The sequence below is a fragment of the Salminus brasiliensis genome, chromosome 18 (assembly GCF_030463535.1).
Source record: "Salminus brasiliensis chromosome 18, fSalBra1.hap2, whole genome shotgun sequence".
In the NCBI taxonomy this organism is placed as follows: Eukaryota; Metazoa; Chordata; class Actinopteri; order Characiformes; family Bryconidae; genus Salminus; species Salminus brasiliensis.
This window is the reverse complement of record NC_132895.1, coordinates 11,984,978-12,003,296: the sequence shown is the minus strand read 5'-3', so window position 1 is coordinate 12,003,296 and position 18,319 is coordinate 11,984,978. Positions and strand designations below refer to the sequence as shown.

The 18,319-nt window shown below is 40.8% G+C and overlaps 1 protein-coding gene across 3 annotated transcripts in view; it reads right to left on the bottom strand.

Annotated features, from left to right (window-relative positions):
- The window catches only part of rimbp2a (RIMS binding protein 2a), a 68,134-nt gene that overhangs the window by 16,175 nt on the left and 33,640 nt on the right, over positions 1–18,319 (bottom strand). For 2 of the 3 annotated variants that reach the window (XM_072661351.1, XM_072661350.1), the window contains 9 exons: positions 16,155–16,205; positions 14,401–14,421; positions 13,473–13,659; positions 9,441–9,589; positions 7,605–7,684; positions 6,059–6,168; positions 4,566–5,366; positions 3,277–3,428; positions 289–1,086 (listed from right to left, as the gene is read on the bottom strand). In XM_072661351.1, coding sequence (XP_072517452.1) covers positions 289–1,086; positions 3,277–3,428; positions 4,566–5,366; positions 6,059–6,168; positions 7,605–7,684; positions 9,441–9,589; positions 13,473–13,659; positions 14,401–14,421; positions 16,155–16,205 — 2,349 coding nt within the window. The remainder of the gene's footprint in view (positions 1–288; positions 1,087–3,276; positions 3,429–4,565; positions 5,367–6,058; positions 6,169–7,604; positions 7,685–9,440; positions 9,590–13,472; positions 13,660–14,400; positions 14,422–16,154; positions 16,206–18,319) is intronic. The other variant, XM_072661349.1, reaches the window with a different exon arrangement.

Genomic DNA, 18,319 nt, shown 5'->3' with positions numbered 1-18,319 from the left:
TTGCAGTCATGCCTTGTGACTTGCATATAGTATTAAAATTTAATCAATTCTTAATATTAAATTTGTTCTAGTAATTTTACTATAATTTACAGCTCTGATAGCCATTTTGGAAGCATCTAAAATCTCATAAATTGCGTACATATATTTGTATTGTTATTTACTAATATAAAAACATCATGAATAAAAACACCAAATGAGTTGAATACTATTAAAAACTTTGAACAGCAGTGCATGTCAAGCAAAACACTCATCAACAGTATCGCACTTCTTCAACAGTTCCACACTCACCCGTCCACTCTCTGCGGCCACTCTTTGGGCAGCCTCCCGGGCGATGGCCTTGGCCATGTTGTCGGGAATGAGTGTGCCTCTTGGCTGGGGAAGGATTCTCTGAGGTGACGGGGAGCGGCGGTTGGGGCAAGGTGGAGCCTCCAGGGTGTGTCCATGAGGCAGGGCCGGGGGTAGGCCGGACGGGGAACACACAGGCTCCCATGGCTGAGGTGGACCACCAGCAGGATGAAGCATGCCTGGCCCCTGCTCTTTGGTTTCCAGTTCTCTGGCACTTAGTGGTCTCTGGGGCTGGGGAAGGGGCAGCTGGGGAATGTGGGGTTGTGGCATTGGAATAGTGGGCTGAGGGATCGGAATGGTGGGCTGGGGCTGGGGAAAAGGGTGAGGGGGTAGTGTCCGGAGGTGCGGAGGAGATGGCTGCGTGGGATGTGGCATGGGATGAGGCTGTAGGTGGGTTGATGGTTGGTTTGGATGAACGGGGAGCGGTTGGAGATGGGTATGTGGTTGAGGTGGGCCAGTGGGAGGGGGAAGAGGCTGAATGGAGGGTGGGAGGGCAGGGCGCTGGGGCGGCGGCAGGGGCAGAGGCGGTTGGTTTGGAAGAGGAGATTGGAGGAGGTGAGGTGGAGGGAGGCCTTGGGAAAGAGGCACGAGCAGGTTGTTAGGAATGACGGCGACATGGGAGTCCTGCGATTCCCCTTGTGCTGATAAAGTCCTGACCACCACCTCACGGGCCTCCAGACACTGGAGACGGTTCAGCTCCACTGTTGCAAAGTCTGCCAATGGGTACAACACCTCAGCGATCTAAGAGCAACGAAGAACGGGAAAACAAACTTAGAATCAGTGTATAATCAGTTACCTGACACCTGAATTGGTGATGTAGTTCTCAAGTTTGGTCATGGGGTCAAAGTAAGGACTCTAGCAGAGTGAAAATCCTCCTTTGTTTTAATTTGTTAATGTATTTGTTTCCCATGAGAGTACAGCTGTATAAACTGAAGCACATTTAAAATGAGAAGCAGCTACTGTGCCGAGGGCAGTATACTTCTGTAATAAAGTGTAGCTTAAGTCACACTAATGCAAAGATATTGGATTCTGCTTCTTTAAATTGTTTTTAATATTGCAGAGGTACACGAACATCGCTATGCTGACAATTTTCCATTTGCAATAGCCTTAGTATCAATACATTATCGAATAACATCTACATGTTTAGATATTTAGCTGATGGGAAGAAAAGAAACGCCTTTTTACCTTGTTGTTTGCTTCTAAATGTAAGGATGCAGAAGCTGAGCAAAGAACGGTGTATGTTGCATGTATTATTATGTTATCTGAGATGCAAAATAAATGTAAAATAAAAAAAATCTTAATCTGGTCTCAGTTTTAACTGCTGTTCTTGCTCTTCATTTGGACATGACTGCTACAAAGCCTCCGGCTGTGACAGGAATGGCTCCCTGTTTACAATTTTAGTTTTTCAGAGTCTGAATCACTAAGTGGAATTCTACCATGATTTTGAGGGCGCAACAATCTCCCACAATGCACACGTAAATTATAGTAAACATCATAGATCACTACAGCAGCTGAATGTGCGTGCATGGTGAAAAATGCATTGTGAGTCTTGTTAATAAGCAACAGGAACAAACTGGAGCCAATGCCATTTGGTCATGTAAGCCAGTAAGAGTTATAAGCAACCACACGTTTGGAATTTCACATATTTCACATGTAATTCATTAATGATGTTTCTAAGCAACATGTTAGTCAAAGATTATTCCATGAACAGTGCAATGCTTTTCTGCATTTTAGTGACAAGTGTAAACATGTCTGGTCAAAGTATATCCAGAAACTATCCAGACACAGAGCACATATTAAAGCCAGGTGTAAACAGGATCAGTGTGTCCAGGTCTCAGCCTTGACTCAGTCTTGATGCTAATGACCTTGACTGCAACATTAGTTGCAGTTCCAGGCCAGAACAACCGGCTAATGAACAGTTTCTACCCCCAAGCCATCAGGTTCCTGAACAAGCTGTGAACCTTTCACCAACACCACTGCACTCAGACACTTTATTATTAATACTATATATATCACTTCTATGGACAACATCACTAAGTCACTATACAACAGGAATAGACATAAACATACATACTTATATTTAGCTCCACTCTCTCTCATAAATGTACATATCAAAGAATTTCTACAGATCCTTCCTGTGTTTGAATATTCTGTATTTTGTATACATTTTGTGTGTATTCGGTATTTATTTAATATATTTTTTAACTTTATTTAATATGTTTAGTATGTATATAGTTTTTTCCTCTTGTAGAGTCTCAACCTGAGCCTCACCACAAGCATTTCAATGCATAAATGTCCTGACATGTTGTGCAAATGACAAATAAATCTGAAACTTAAAACTTGAACTTGAAACTTGAAACAACTAGTTACAACATTTTCTTGACTAATTAATTAATCATAACAAAATGACATATTTGTTTCATACTGGTCATGCTTGTATTGTTTTTTGTCGTCAAAATAAAAAAAAACTTAACTGTCGATACAGAATGTAAATCAAATGTAAATGTAATTTTAAAAAACATTACTTATTGCTTAATTAGCTATGTAATTATTTAACTGCATTTGAATAGAGCAGCTAAAGTAATATTATTATTAATAAAAATAACTATGAATAATAATATAAACTAGGGGCTAATTTAAGGGCTTAATTTCATTCAATGTGTACAACTATTTGGCAAACACATACTGACAATATAGTATTTAAAAGATGTATTACAGGACTAGATCAGTCAAAGGTTACTGTAGCAAGAACAGCTGTAATGACTCATCTTCCCCAACAGAGGGCAATAGTATGATCTAAATGAACAGGACTTCTCCAAAATGGACTTTTCAGCAAAAGATTTTTGGTCCTCCAGACTGTGGATGTGCAGTGTGGATGTATTACGTAAACATGGCTGGGAATGACTATTGTGCAGTGATTCATGCCCTCACCCTCTGGCCCTTGGTGCACACTGCGTAGCCAATGACGTTAGCACCATTGGAAGTCCCCATGGGTGTTAACGGAGGGGGCTTCCAGCGGACCTGGAGAATCCCTGGGGCCTGACCACATTGGACTTGCACCTCATGGGGCGGCAGAGGGGGCCCTGGAGGGGACAGATAACACAGTCGGTTTCACATTGAGCCTAACTGAAGCAATGCAGTTGGAGTGTTCCTCTTGGTTCAGTGCATGCACCAGGCAGAGAGGACATTTCTGAATCCAAGCATGCAGCAACATGGACATTCAGATGGAACAGTAAATGTTTACGGCTGAAAGACTGTGCATGGATGTGAAGAACTTGCACAACATGCAAGAGTTTATGGGAGTTTGTTGGAGAGAGAAAAGCTATATAGGGCAGTTGTGGACTAATAACCACAGAAAGAAGAAAAAGTGCCAATACACACTCTTGATATCAAATCAGTCAAACCAAAAAATCAATTGTGTTGTGCCGACTGATACCAGCTACGTTTAGTAGTCTCAGCATGAAAAGAAATGTTTAAGCTAATTCAGGAAATCACTGATATGCAGCAGTAATGAAGAGTCCCCATTCAACAGACCTCAGTTAATATGCAGATGCTTCAGACGTGAGTTTAAGCTGTCTAGAGTAACCTTCTTAAACCTGCTGTGCATGCAAATGGTCCAGGCAAATCACAGAACTAGAAGTGTTCTGCTGGGAAGGGTGGGTGAAACTTCCAAAAGCACAGACAGAAAGACAGCAAGTACACTAGTCTGACTACACTACATGGAAAAAAGTATTGGGAAACCTGCTTATTCATTGTTTCCTCTGCAATCAATGGCATTAAAAGAGTTTATCTTGCTTTTGTTTGAGTAACTACTTGTCTCTACTGTCTATGAAAGATTTATTTTTACTAATTGTGGATCATTGCTGTGAAGATTTGATTGCATTTAGTTACAAGAGCATTAGTGAGGTCAGGATGTTGGATGATCACCACCCCACCTCATCCCCAACTCATCCAAAAAGTATTGGATTGGTTCCACAGCTTAGTGCTGGGGGCTTTATATCCTTCTAACCTGACCCTGGCATTAGGCATGGCGCTATTGGCACCATTCTCTACAGGTAGACTAGACAAGCTGAGCATTTGCACATCACTATCAGCAATGGTTCCAACTATACTGTGGCCAACTATAATCTATCTATAAACACAATCTGTCTATCAACATATCTATCTGTGTTTCTGTGGTCAGAGATGATGACAGGCATGATGACAGAGTTGTGTCTGACCTGCAGCCTGGGTACAGAACTCCACCCCAGCCTCTTTCTTCTCTCGTTGCTCCAGCGGCATGTGCCAGGGTACTTGATGAGGCTTGGCCACCACTTTCACCTTGTAGACTGTGGTGGCCTTCAGGTTGGTGAAGCGCAGTCTGTAACAGCACGGTTTCACCACTGCATGTTCCACTCCATCTAAGAACACAGTATGGGAATAGTTGCTGTTGCTGGGGAGCCAGGAGAGCTCCGCAGAGTCACGCATGATGTCGTCCAGGCGCAGGCCTGTCGGGGCCACCGCAACGTTTCTTCCCACCAACAAGGTGCAGCGCAACTCATCCGACAGGCCTCGTTCTGTCACGCACTGCACAGACACGCGATAGGTGCAGGCAGCCAGGTCCAGCTTTTCCAGAAGCAGTTTGGTCCTGCCCCCAAAGGGCACGGTGGAACGGACCTCGCCATCCACCAGAACATTGTACCCGTTAATATTACCCCAGCCCATGGGGATCAGAGGTGTCTCCCAAGCCACTATGACGCTCCTGGCTAGCTGCTTGATTAAGTTGATCTTCCTTGGGTAAGGCACAATGTCATCGCTCGGCTCCTCTGCATCAAGAGCCCCGGTTCCATTGCTGCAGGGGCCGAGGGGGTCTGTGCTTAAGCTGTCCAGAGAAAAACCTCCATCTATGGTGGTCAGGCTTAGACAGCCATGCTCCAGCTGGCCCAGCTCTTCTGTCCCATCCACAGACGGCTTCTCCTTGTCCTGGACAAACTCTACAAAGTTGGAGGGCACCAAGCCACGCTGGCCATCCAGCAGCTCTCCTGCGACCAAGCAGAGGAGAAAAGCTGTGACTCACAGTCTACATCATTAGATGACTCATTCCAGCCGACACAGATTCAGTTACGTAATTGCTCTTTCATCTGAGCACATGCTACTGTTAATACAATATATTAACTCAACAAATGGTCACATGATATTCTCCTGGATCTCCATCCGAACAAACTGCAGCAGCTCCTGGAACTGACACTAATCAAGACTGTCACAGGATGAAACAATTTACAGCTCTAAACCATGCCTGCTGTAAATGTTACCCACTAAAAATAGAGCATATAATTAGTACAAAGGAAACCATGAAAAAAACTGGCCTAAGTGATTCAGCGAAAGTGCACTTTTTAAGAGTGTTTTTGCACTCGGTCATCTAGCTGCAGGGCGGACGACAAATTAGCAGTACCGCCAATCTGCAACATAATCTGTGATTCAGAAGTGATTCATTTGGGAGCATTACTTCTTCAAAATCTGCCTCACACTGAAGAGGGATGATACATAAATACATGAAACCAGATCTCTGTAAGTCTTAGATATTCAACTGCATCAGAAAACAAGCATTTAATGAATTTCCTCTTAATTACATTTTTTAAATATTGCTACTGACATAATCCAAAACATTCATTACATAAATACAATTGTGCCAATACTCTGATAGGGCTAAAAGCAGAGATGAAGAGTGGCTTACCTTCATAGAATCCATCATCATCCATGTCTCCATACACATAGAGATACTTCCCAGCAACAAGCGGTAGCTCAGCTTCTGGGTGCTCATTGGGGCCATCATAGGGATTATAACTGAGGAGGATGAAGAAGAAAAAAATTAGGGCAGACAAACACACAGAGTTTTGTTTCACACTGTGAGTTTCACTCTGCCCAGTGAATGCAGCAGCTACTAATCCCAATTAAATCAAACGTGTTTATGTAAAATAACACATATATAAAATATTAAATATAAAATATTTTAAACATGATGGAGGCAGCAGAAGCTACTAAATGTCATTAATTCTATACTTTATACATTTCCAATGACTTCAGGTGAAAAAGTTGATTAAAGTCCATAATGAGTTAAATTTATAAATATTATTTATAAGGAGAATTAAATGTCTCTCTTTTGACAGTCACTAAATCTACTAAAAATATAATTAAAAAAATATATTCAACTATGGAAGCCCACTTAAGTTCCCAATAAGCACAGTTTATGTTTAAAAAAAAAAATAAAGTCAAACTTGGGATTTTATTTCAGAAACTAAACAATGCTTTACTCAACAATTCATTGAGGCTACCTAAACTCTTGATTAGTAATAAACAGGTACAGAACAAATATTAAACCCTGACCTGAAGAAGCTGACAGGTAAAATGCGTGGAGGACTAAAGAGTGTGTATTTCTCTATACTTCATTTGGGAATTTCTCTTGGAGTCAATGCACCAAATAGTATTAAAGGTACCAGGTACTCCCCATTTTATAAGCCTGTTTTCAGTTTCAGTTGTAATGAAAAAACAGGACAAATAGCAATGAAATACCAATAGGCAGGTTTTGCTTTTCAGTTCGGCAAAGTAATATTAATTAGTGGTGATTTATATAAAGACAAGAAATACAAGGGCATGCTTGTTTGGGGGAAGGGCTCATTATCACTGGTTTGCTTTTACACGGAAAAATTCAAGTCATTTTTAGTCAACTTTTCTGCAAACATTTTGGCAAAACCATAGTCCTAACTACGTCTGTTTATCACTTTTCATTAGTTTCCTTGGATCCAAACATTCAAGCAGCTAGAAACCTGAAATGCATTCTGGAGTTAATGGCATTTTACTATGCAGGAACACCTGCAAACAAGGAGTCAACTCTAGTCAACCGATTTCAGCAGGAGCGGAAATCGGTGCTCTGTACCACTCCCGGGCTCAAAATCAGCTTTCACACTTGACCAAACGTATCGATACCACAGAGCAATCAGTCCCGGGTGCGTAAAAACACGCTATATCATATATGCTCTGTGAGAACAGTATTTTAAAACCATTTAAGATCATTTTTAGAACGGTCAGGAATGTGACCTCAAGCTTGCTATCAGCCTCAAACATTCGATTCTGACCTTTCTGTCACTGTACATGGATTTGTCCTTAGGTTGCCAGGTATTCAACACCATAATCAATACAATAAAAAATAAGTGTATAAAACACCCTAAGACACCCCTAAGTCTGTCTCATATTAAAACGCAATCCCTTCAGTGCGCTCTTACCTGTAGCGGGCAGTGCACAGCCGGACCTGTCCTGTGTATCGAGCCTTGGACCTGGGAGCTGGATTCACCTCATCATCCATCTATGGGAAGAGCAGAGTGTGTAGAGTGATGCTCACTTGTTTTCCTCACTGGTGTAACATTTTCAACTTCTCACCAGATCATATGACAAAGAGACATGCCAAATAGCATGCCATTATGCATCATTACATCATCGACTGTATCCCATCTTACGAGTGGCTTTGGGTCATGAAGGCACAACTTAATGCACAATGATGAGCCATTATTATCTGTTCATAAGACTGTCAGTCACAAAATCAGTGACAAATAAAGTACATTCAAGCCGTCAGGAAATTGGTGTGTCATATAACCAGTAAATTCTGCTGCTGACTTGTGATTCCAAGCAGATTATCTTGAGTTTGTTAACCAAACATCCAATGTGTGGTTACTCATTTGGATCTATTTGGAGAGATGGAGGCTGATTATGGCAACATAAGGTAAATGCACTGTTTTACTGTTTGTTCCTACTGTAAACAAACAGCATTAAAACATGGATGGGGAACATGTGAGTTACAAATGACCCAGAATCTGCTCAATGTCTGTTCTACACAGTACTTCCCATCATGCCTCATATCTCTCTCTCTCTCTGTCTCTCTCTCTCTCTCTATGTTCATTGTGTTTCCCAGGAGGATCACAGATAAAACACAGCTGTTATTTCCAGTTCCAAGCATGAACAGGAAATTAACCCTTCCTATCTAGTATAGCATCAGAGATACAGTACATGTCCAAACATATGAGGACAGCTTTTCTAGTTATTGAGTTCAGGTGCTTTAGGTCACACACTGATATATAAAAACGAAGTACAAAGTGCTTGGCGGTAGAACAGATTGTATGAAGTGATCATGTGACTTTAAATGAAGCTCTGTCCGAGGATGCCACCTTTGCCGCAAAGGCAGGGCTTGAAATTTCCGCCCTATTAAATCTGCCATGGTCAAGTGTAAGTGCTATTATTGTGGAATGGAAGGATGAATCAGCAGACCACATGGTGTAGCATGTAAAATGACCTTCACTCACTATAGTTTTAAGCTGCCTGGAAGAAGCAGAAGAATTGTGTTGGGAGCTTCACAAGCCAATTTAGTCATTTTAAAGCTCTAAGATCACTACATTTACATTTCCGGCATTTAGCTGACACTCTTAAAAGGTTACTCGTATTACAAAGGTGGGTTATTGTAGCATTAGGAGTTTTGCCCAAGGGCTCTTATAGGTGTAGCACTCACTATCAGGTAGTGCTGTTATCTATTCTGCCACACCAGCTGCTACTCACAATGCCAAGAGTCAGCTGGAGGGGTATAAAGCATGTCAGCACTGGACTCTGGGGGTTGGTGGATGCCAGGAGAATGCAATTTACTGAACTGCCTAATTCCAACAGCAAAGTTTGATGGTGGAGCCATCAAGGTCTGGGGCTAGTCTTTCAAGACATGGGCTCTGTACCTTGCTTCTATTGCAAGGTAATGTTCAACAAGAAAGTACAGGTCTCATGGTCAGGTGTACTCCTGCTATTGGCCCTATGGGGTATACTTATGTACTTTGCACGTGCCCCTAACATATTACAATCTGCTGCAAGAATAATTATGGAAATAGTTTTGGAGCTACCGTGATTTGTACAACGAAATAAAGGAAACACCGCCCAAAAAGCAGTCTCTGTTTAAACCTGTCCATGCTTATTGCTCATTTGTAAAAGACAGTGCTGCTGTTGGTTGAATAGGTGGATATATGTAAATGTGTCTGCTTTCAAAACAGGCTATTTTTGCAGAGTTTCTATACAAACAGGGGACACACCTCTGAGGGGCTGGTTGGCAGGGGGCTCCTGAAGAGGCTCTGGGTGTGGATGACTTGTTTGGTGACCAGCGGCTCGGGCCTGTCTCTGATGACCTGCAGTGGCTGGAGGAGCTCAGAGATTAGCGGAGAGCCTGCAGATCTCTCATCACCTGCACAACATAGAGTTACACACCCAAACGCCAGCACCTGTGAATCACTGCCTGTCCACTGTTGGCACACGTCTTTGTGTTTAAGGATATGGTGAGCGAGGGCACTAAAGCCCCTGCACATCTGCACATCACTTACAGAGCGCTGCTGTGAGTTAGAGTAATGGAAGAGATAATGTTTCCCACAGCCACATCACTCACACAAAGAGGAAATGCACTGAAACTAATTTCATTCATTTTCAGAGGGTCATAAATCATGCAGGCAGGAGTCAACCTACTATTGTGAGCAAAATATCATGCAGCAGCTCCCACTGTGCCTCTTACATTCATTTGAAATTCATGACACTTTAAGTTTCTTATGACTGACATAAAACTGTCAGTCAAAAGTTTAGAAGCAGCTAGCTTACCGTAATGTTTTGGGTTTTTTATTTGGATATATATATATATATTGTTTTTGTGGTTCAGAAATAACAAGATAACTATAAACTATCACCCATAACCTTGTATCTCAATTTTTGCTGTAGTTTTTACTTTTTGACATAATTTGAATCTGGCAACTGTTCTTTATCTTTTTTTAAATGGACAATAGAAATGCTCCAAAATTTCTTTACATTGACTTTTGTTTTCCTGTAAAGTTGCCATTTTGGATATCCCAGACTTTTTAAAGAGAAAAAACAATGCTATCTGAAAATCATTCTTACAGATCAAAGGATTACAGATTACTCTTTGATGAACTTAAAGCTCAAAGAATGTCAAAGAAAAACAAAGCAAAACAATCACTGTTTGAAGTAAACAGTGTAGGGTTTAATTAGTGCCATTTGTAGGTTAACGAAGCCTGGGTATGAATCTTATCTAACTTCATTGCTTTTATTACTATCAAGGAATTATTTTGTAATTACAGAGAAACATTTGGGGACTGAGAAACGCAAGCCTTGAACCACCAGAAAAAGTATCAGTGAGGGAAACAAAAATTCAGGCGCTCCCAAACTTTTGACTGGCAGTGTAAGTTGCTAGTCACCTGAACTAATGCACTTCTCTGAAATGTGACCTGTGCATGTTGATAAGAGCGTCATATTAACTCTGTCATGCTTCACTGCTGTCTCTTCATGGCTGGCTCGTTTTAAAGGTCACTACTCTGACAGCTTTTAATTACTACAAAATAACGAATGACAACACAAAGTGTCTCCACTTGCTTTATGGGCCGCTGTCCAAGACAGAAGGTGCTGAATTATCTCTGTACTACAGCAACAGATTCTGGGCTTACAGAAACAGATGTCCTGAACTTTGGTACACTATGAAAATATTGCTTCACATTCCCTGAATAAAATGAACTACATAATTATGAAGGAATAAAATGAATTAAATGTACAAGTACTGCAAAAATATATATTTTTGTTTTGTTAGATTAAATCAGCCTACAATAAACTGTGAATAAACCTTGGTTAATAAACCTAGAATGAACCTCAAATGAGTAAAACAAATTATGTAATTATTAGTATTTGTTTAAGTTGAATTAACATGGACAAAATATAAACTGCTTGTTAGTGATATTTTTAGTGGAACTGACACCAATTCCCAAACACAGTCATTCATCATTAATATTTTACACAATGTCAAAAATAACTGCCAGATTCAAGATGTTAAAAAGTGAAAAATGCAGATACAAGGTTCATGGATAAAAGGGTTCTTTCACTCTGAAAATGTGATATATAGTATATTGTATTTGTATTTTGTGTATATATACCAATAGAAATGCTCCAAAATAACTTGCAATAAAATCTTATAATAAAAATAAATAAAAAGAAAAATTTAATTGAATAAAAATATTTGTACACTGACTTTGATTAAAAGTTTTTTTTAAACAGCCACTGATGCAACGTCACCAGGCAACCAACACGGCTGGAGGGAAGCGCTGTATACCCAGCTCTGATGCACTGGCTAGCAGACGCCAGTGACTGCCAGTGCCCAGCTGCCAGTGAGTAGCAGTGTGATCGGGATAGAAACCAGCGATCCTCTGATCACAGTGACAGCATTAGTCCACTGGAGCACCCGGGGCCCGACTTTGATTAAAAGTTAAGGTCTTTTCCTTCTCCTGTGTGTGTCAGTAATGATATGTATATATATACAGTCATGCCCGAAAGTATTCATACCCCTGTCAAAGTTTGACTTAAATTTACTTTTATTTAACCAGAAATTAAATTTTTAGCATCTCCCAGGAGATAACACGATGATGTACAAGAGGCATCATTGTGGGAAAAAATATTTCTCAGCTTTTATACACATTTGAACAAAAAGTGGCATGTCCAAAATTATTCATACCCTTCTCAATAATTAATAGAAAAGCCTTTATTGGCTATTACAGCAATCAAACGCTTCCTGTAATTGCTGACCAGCTTTTTGCATGTCTCCACTGGTATTTTTGCCCATTCATCTTTAGTGATGAGCTCCAACTCTTTGAGGTTCGAGGGTCTCCTTGCCATCACCCTGATCTTTAGCTCCCTCCACAGATTCTCAATTGGATTCAAGTCAGGACTCTGGCTGGGCCACTGCAAAACATTAATGTTTTTGTCTGCTAACCATTTCTTCACCACTTTGGCTGTGTGTTTTGGGTCGTTGTCGTGCTGAAATGTCCACCGGTTCCCAAGGCCAAGTTTCTCTGCAGACTGCCTGATGTTGTTGTTGAGAATCTTGATGTATTGCTCTTTTTTCATGGTGCCATTTACTGCGATCAAGTTCCCTGGTCCATTGGCTGAAAAACACCCCCAAAACATTAGGTTCCCACCACCATGTTTGACAGTGGGGATGGTGTTCTTAGGGTTGAAGGCTTCTCCTTTTTTACGCCAAATGGTGCACACATCATTGTGGCCAAACAATTCAATTTTTGTTTCATCTGACCATAAAACAGAACACCAGAAGTCTTCTTCTTTGTCCAGATGAGCATTTGCAAAGGTCAAGCGGGCTTTTGTGTGCCTTTTCTGGAGAAGTGGTGTCCTCCTTGGCCTGCGTCCGTGGAACCCAGCAGTGTGCAGTGTCCGTTGAACTGTCTGCCTTGAGATGTCGCCACCAGCAGAGTCCAGATTCACCAGGATGGCCTTGGTGGTGATCCTTGGATTTTTCTTCACCTCTCTCACTATTCTCCTGGCCAGCACAGGTGTCACTTTTGGCTTCCGACCACATCTTCTGAGATTTTCCACAGTGCGGAACTTCTTGTATTTTTTAATAATACTTTGCACTGTAGCCACTGGAACTTGAAAACATTTTGATATGGCTTTATAGCCCTTTTCTGACTTGTGAGCGGCCACAATGCACAGCCGCAGGTCCTTAGTGAGCTCCTTTGTCTTAGCCATGACTGTCCACAAACCAACTGCAGAGAGCTGCTGTTTTTCTCCTGTTGAGTTGATTAAAACAGCTGTTCCCAATGAATCAGGGTAATTAGGATGCTTTAAAACAGCTTGGACTATTTGGAATGGTATAGAACTTTGGATTTTCCCATATACTGTGACAGTTTTCAAAGGGTATGAATAATTTTGGACATGCCACTTTTTGTTCAAATGTGTATAAAAGCTGAGAAATACTTTTTCCCACAATGATGCCTCTTGTACATCATCGTGTTATCTCCTGGGAGATGCCTGTGTCGTTTCAAGGCAAAAATATAACTTCTGGTTAAATAAAAGTAAATTTAAGTCAAACTTTGCCAGGGGTATGAATACTTTCGGGCATGACTGTATATATATATATATATATATATATATATATATATATATGTATATTTTATTTTATTTTATTTTTTAAGCAATTGGAAGCAATATTTCTTTCATGAAACTGATGATCAGAAACATCCCAGACTGTTCTGAAGCCCACTGAAACCCTGTCCAGTTCTTCTCACCTTTCCCAGTGTGGCTGTGCAGGTCGTTCAGAATGTTACAGAGCGTTTTCTGTGGCGAGTGCTGAAGATCAGAAGGTGCGAATTTTGCTGTGTCTGATTCCAGGTGAAATTTCTCCAGCTCTTTTGACAAAATATCACACTTCTCACTCTGAGACCGCCATTTCTGCTGCAAGTTGTGAACTTTGACCTTCAAAGGTTGGAAAAAGAGGATAAGAAGAATAAGAAAAAGGCATTAAACATAATACTGAATCACGAATACTGTGACTTACTCTTACTATATTTACTCTAACTATATTTACTTTCATACATTCCTGTAAAACACTGTGTACACTAAGTATTTGCAGTATGCTATGGTAATTCTAATCGTTTTTGCATTAGGTATTTTAAGCTTTATCTGTCATAAATAAGCCAATTACTGGTTGTGATCCCAAACAACTTTCTTGCAGATGCAGCTCTGTGCAAAGAAACCGCTTCACTGTGGGCAATGACAGCCGCAAATTAGTACTCTTAAGTAACAATGCCACATGTGGCATGAACATAAGAGGCTTAAAGAAACCCCTGATATATGTTAAAACCATTATCTAACCATACCACAATGTAGATTAAAAGCAGCCCTGAGTTTCACCCAGCCAACAAGGTCCTGATGCAAAATTCTGCTGACAAGCTAAGCTGATAAGAGTACACGAGGTTATAGCCAGGGGGGATGTTCATTTAGCTCAGTAATTAACAACTGGCTCCTCGCTGGATGCTGAACTTTTTAATCAGACTAAAATGCAATTCTTTTAAAACACGTATCAGTTCATACTTCTACTTTTAAAGGGGCTGTTGAACTTCTGGATGCTGGGTTAGCAAAGAAAATGACAATTTTTATTAAAAAGAAAAATGCGCTGAGGGATGCTTCAGGATCTCTACATGAAATGGTATATACCTGCATTCTGTCCGTATGGTTCTGTTTAAGCACAAAAGGAAAAACAGAAATCAGAATGGCAGCGGTCATAAAGTAAAACTCTAGTTCAAAACCAAACACAAAATATCTCCACTGGAAAAAGTAAGTACAGTGTTGAATGTATTCACTGTATTAAATTTAGAAAAGTTATAGTTAAAGTAATACAGCAGGTCAACTAAGTATCATAAGCCAAACAATTTTTTTATTTGTTTGTCGAATTTGTCCCTTTTTCTCCCAATTAACCAAGGGTAAGGACTTTACACGGTTCCTCCAATACCTGCAAAGCCAGCTGCCACCTCTTTTCGAACTGCCACCAATGTGGCTCCACTGCACCAGCTAACATCGCATTATGAGTGATAAACAGAGAGAGCATCATCTACCCTCTCACAGAAAGCACAGCCAATTGTACTATCTCTTAGACTCTGGCCACTGATGTCAAAGCGGTATCGCTCGGGTTCGAATTCACATCCCTGGTTTTACTTACTTTAGTTTGGTAATTCTCCCATTTTTACTCAACTGTCTCACATGATGCCCACAGAATAATGGGCTAAGAGCTTCTTACTCTAAGTCTCTTGACCACTGAAGGCTGCTGACCTTTTGATGTCCTGGCGATCAGGCAGTTAGACAGTTGTGCCACCTATAGAGCTTTGGGGCTTTTTACATTTATGAACAAAAAAAAATGAGATCAGGTAAATACTTCAAATTTCAGTGACACAACAACATGGTCAAGAGTCTTAGAGAAGCAAGCAACCTAACCCGCAGGTGAGGAAAAGTAATGACCAAACTGAAGAAGAGGATGAAACTGGGTAAACATCAAATATTAAATGTCAGAACATTGAGCTTATAATTAATTAAGTACCTTTTATTGCCACTATGCTTATACAGTACAACCAATTTCCCCTATCTGCATTTCCCAGATTATGTAGCCAGGGTCAGCCATGCTACAGCATCCCTGAAACAGAGTGCCTTGCTCAAGGGCCCAGCAACAGCAGCTTATCGACCATAGGTATCAAACCCACAACCATGAGATCAATAATCCAGTGCTCTAACCACTGAGCCACTGCTGCACCTTATATGCATCTTATGTGTCTGATATTTTTGATTAAGCTAAAAGTCATTTCCTAATTATTGTACTAAAATTATTGTACTATATTATACCAAAAAAATTTAGTTGAAAAAATCAGTTGCCTCATAATTCAAAGTTGACCTGACTATTTTGTTTGTTTTATTTATACACCCTTTGCAGATAAAAAAAGTAGAACATTGATTTAGACAATTTTGTAATACATTTGTATTCATGTTAAAATTTTAATAAATTACATTTTAATAAATGTGACTAAATATATTACTTTCTCCAGTGTGATAAAAAATGAAACACACAAAAATGTCAAACTCAAATCTGCAAACAAACTCAAGGGAAATGAGAAGACGCTTATGAGTATGAGCTGCACTCTCTAACTAATGCTTCAGTCTGGCTTGTAGGAGGATTTTGTCTTGTTTTCCTCTTTCTAAAGCACTTCTCGCAGCTTCACCAAGCCTACTGGTGAAAATGCCTGTCAGGAGAACTACTCAGTCTGGCATCTTTGTAGCCTTTCAGAGGAGCTTCGATCACCTGGATGGGTGCTCTTTATTCGCTGTGATCCTACAGGCTCTATTGACCAGGTGCTGATAGTTCTCATGCTGGACTGTCAGAGATAAGAGTGGTCAGACGATGGAGGGTGGAGAGGGTCTCTTACCTCTAGCAAGTGGACCGTTCCTTCATGCTCTTTATTAGCCTCAACTTGAGCCTAAAGACAAGATACACTGGTCAGGAGTCAGGACACACTGCTTATCTTTATTATACACATATAGGGTGGGATTCACAAACAGGGATTTGACCTAGTCTGAATGCTGTGTAGATCCACCCCTGTCAGGAAAACCGCTGCGTAAGAAAGGTTCATTCAAAAGATGAGAAGCTATTAGTTTCAATGGAACTTCTTAAACCCTCAGACTCTCGGACCATTTGACAATCGAAGCTAAATAGAAGCATTTTTAAAGGCACCACACATTTCAGCCAAAAGTTTGTGGACATGCTTTATTAGACAAGCTTATAGGATGAGCTTTTGGACCAATCATATTCTGAAAAAAATGTTTTGGCACCCTACACTTTAGCCAAAAGTTTGTGGACACAGCTCTATTAGCCAGGCGTTTTGGAGGAGCTTTTGGATCAACCATCTTTAGGGCAAAAGTTTTAGCATCCCATCACTGCTGAGCTGCAATCACACTCGCAGTTTCTGCAGGAACTGCACTCTCTAACCCCTCAGAACCACAGGCGGTTGCTGATATTCCTCTCCCCACTGTTATAACTTAAAAACAACTCAGCCTGTTGCATTTAGTTACTGTTGCGATTAGTAATCTCCAGGATGTAGGAAAAGTCATGGTGGATCATAGGAGGACAGCTTTCTGGACAAATCCAGTCTGGTTCTGCATTAAATAATTTTAACTACAATGCATTTTTAATTGCGTATTATACAGACAAACAAGAAACTAGGCTATGTAGGCCTCTGACTGATATAAACATTCCAAAAAGCAGGCCCAGACAGGGTCAGCCAGGTCAACAGCAACACCACTGAGAAATAATAATAAGCTCTGAGTCAGAGGCCAAAGCGCCTTCAACTGATTTGACCCTCACGCCGCCCACAGTACAGGCAATTCATGCAATTTGTCAAAAGCATAAAGGGTACAGTAAATACAAGTACATGTAAGAGCACACAGACAGTAAGACAAAGTGCCAGAAGAGAACGACAACTCAGGTGTTTCTACATGAAGCCTGCGTGTGTGTGTGTGTATGTGTGGCGAGGGCTCTGTTGAGACTGCCTCCCGGGGGACGTGCAGTAGTGCTGTGTCTGCTGTCTGCTCTAATTGCTTTGTTTGCCTGTCGCAGCTCCTCTTTGAAGAGCACACAGACACAAAAGAAAACCAACACGTCTCTGGGGCACAAATTACAGGCAAGCACTTCTATGACAGCTGTGATTTTTACCTTTTACCAAGCCTGACTATTTCTGCCTATCTCTCTCAGCAATCTCTCTCACACACATACACACACACACGAGAAAATAGAAAGTGTTACAGAAAGTTGGCAGATGTTCTATCATCACATGATCAGAAATACTTCTACGAAATGGTAGTCCAAACATTAAATGTTAAGAAAGCGGATGTGTGTATCTAAGAGTGGGGTATTTTCCACTGTTAAAATCTATATCTGAAAGCATTCAGCTAGATTAAGTTGCACCTATTGCTGACATATGACTTGTCTAGTCCATGTAGAGAAGACTGCCAATAGAAAGGGACTCTTTGGAGCACATGGACACATGACCCTATTGGCACCATGCCTAATGCCAGGTATGGACTAGAGGAGTATAAACCCTCCCAACATTGAGGTGTGGAGCAGTGGAACTGTGTCCCAACGATTTCGGGATAAGTTGGGGACCTCACTACATCCTGACCTCACTAACGGTCTTGTCACTAAATGCAATCAAATCCTCACAGCAATGCTTCAAAATTCAAATTCTTTCTTGAACAGTAGAGTTCAGGTTACTCCAGCAAAAGCCGGATTGATTATTTCTAATATCCCTGATTCCAGAGGAAATAATGAATGAGAAGGTGTCCCAATACTTTTGTATTTTTGTGTGGCAGAAAAATTACAGCATACTACTGTGAGTGTGTGTTTATCTGTCTCTGTGTTCGGATGGGTGGGTGCGTGTGGTTGTGCCTATGTTGGTGTGTTTATTTATTTATTTACAATTTCAAGCAAATTCTAGGAAACCCTACGAGATGCTTTAGACTCTAGGTGCTCCCAAATCTACAAGTCTCGTTGTTTTAGCGGGGCATTAAGGTTAAGGAGCAAGGCTTTGGCATATGA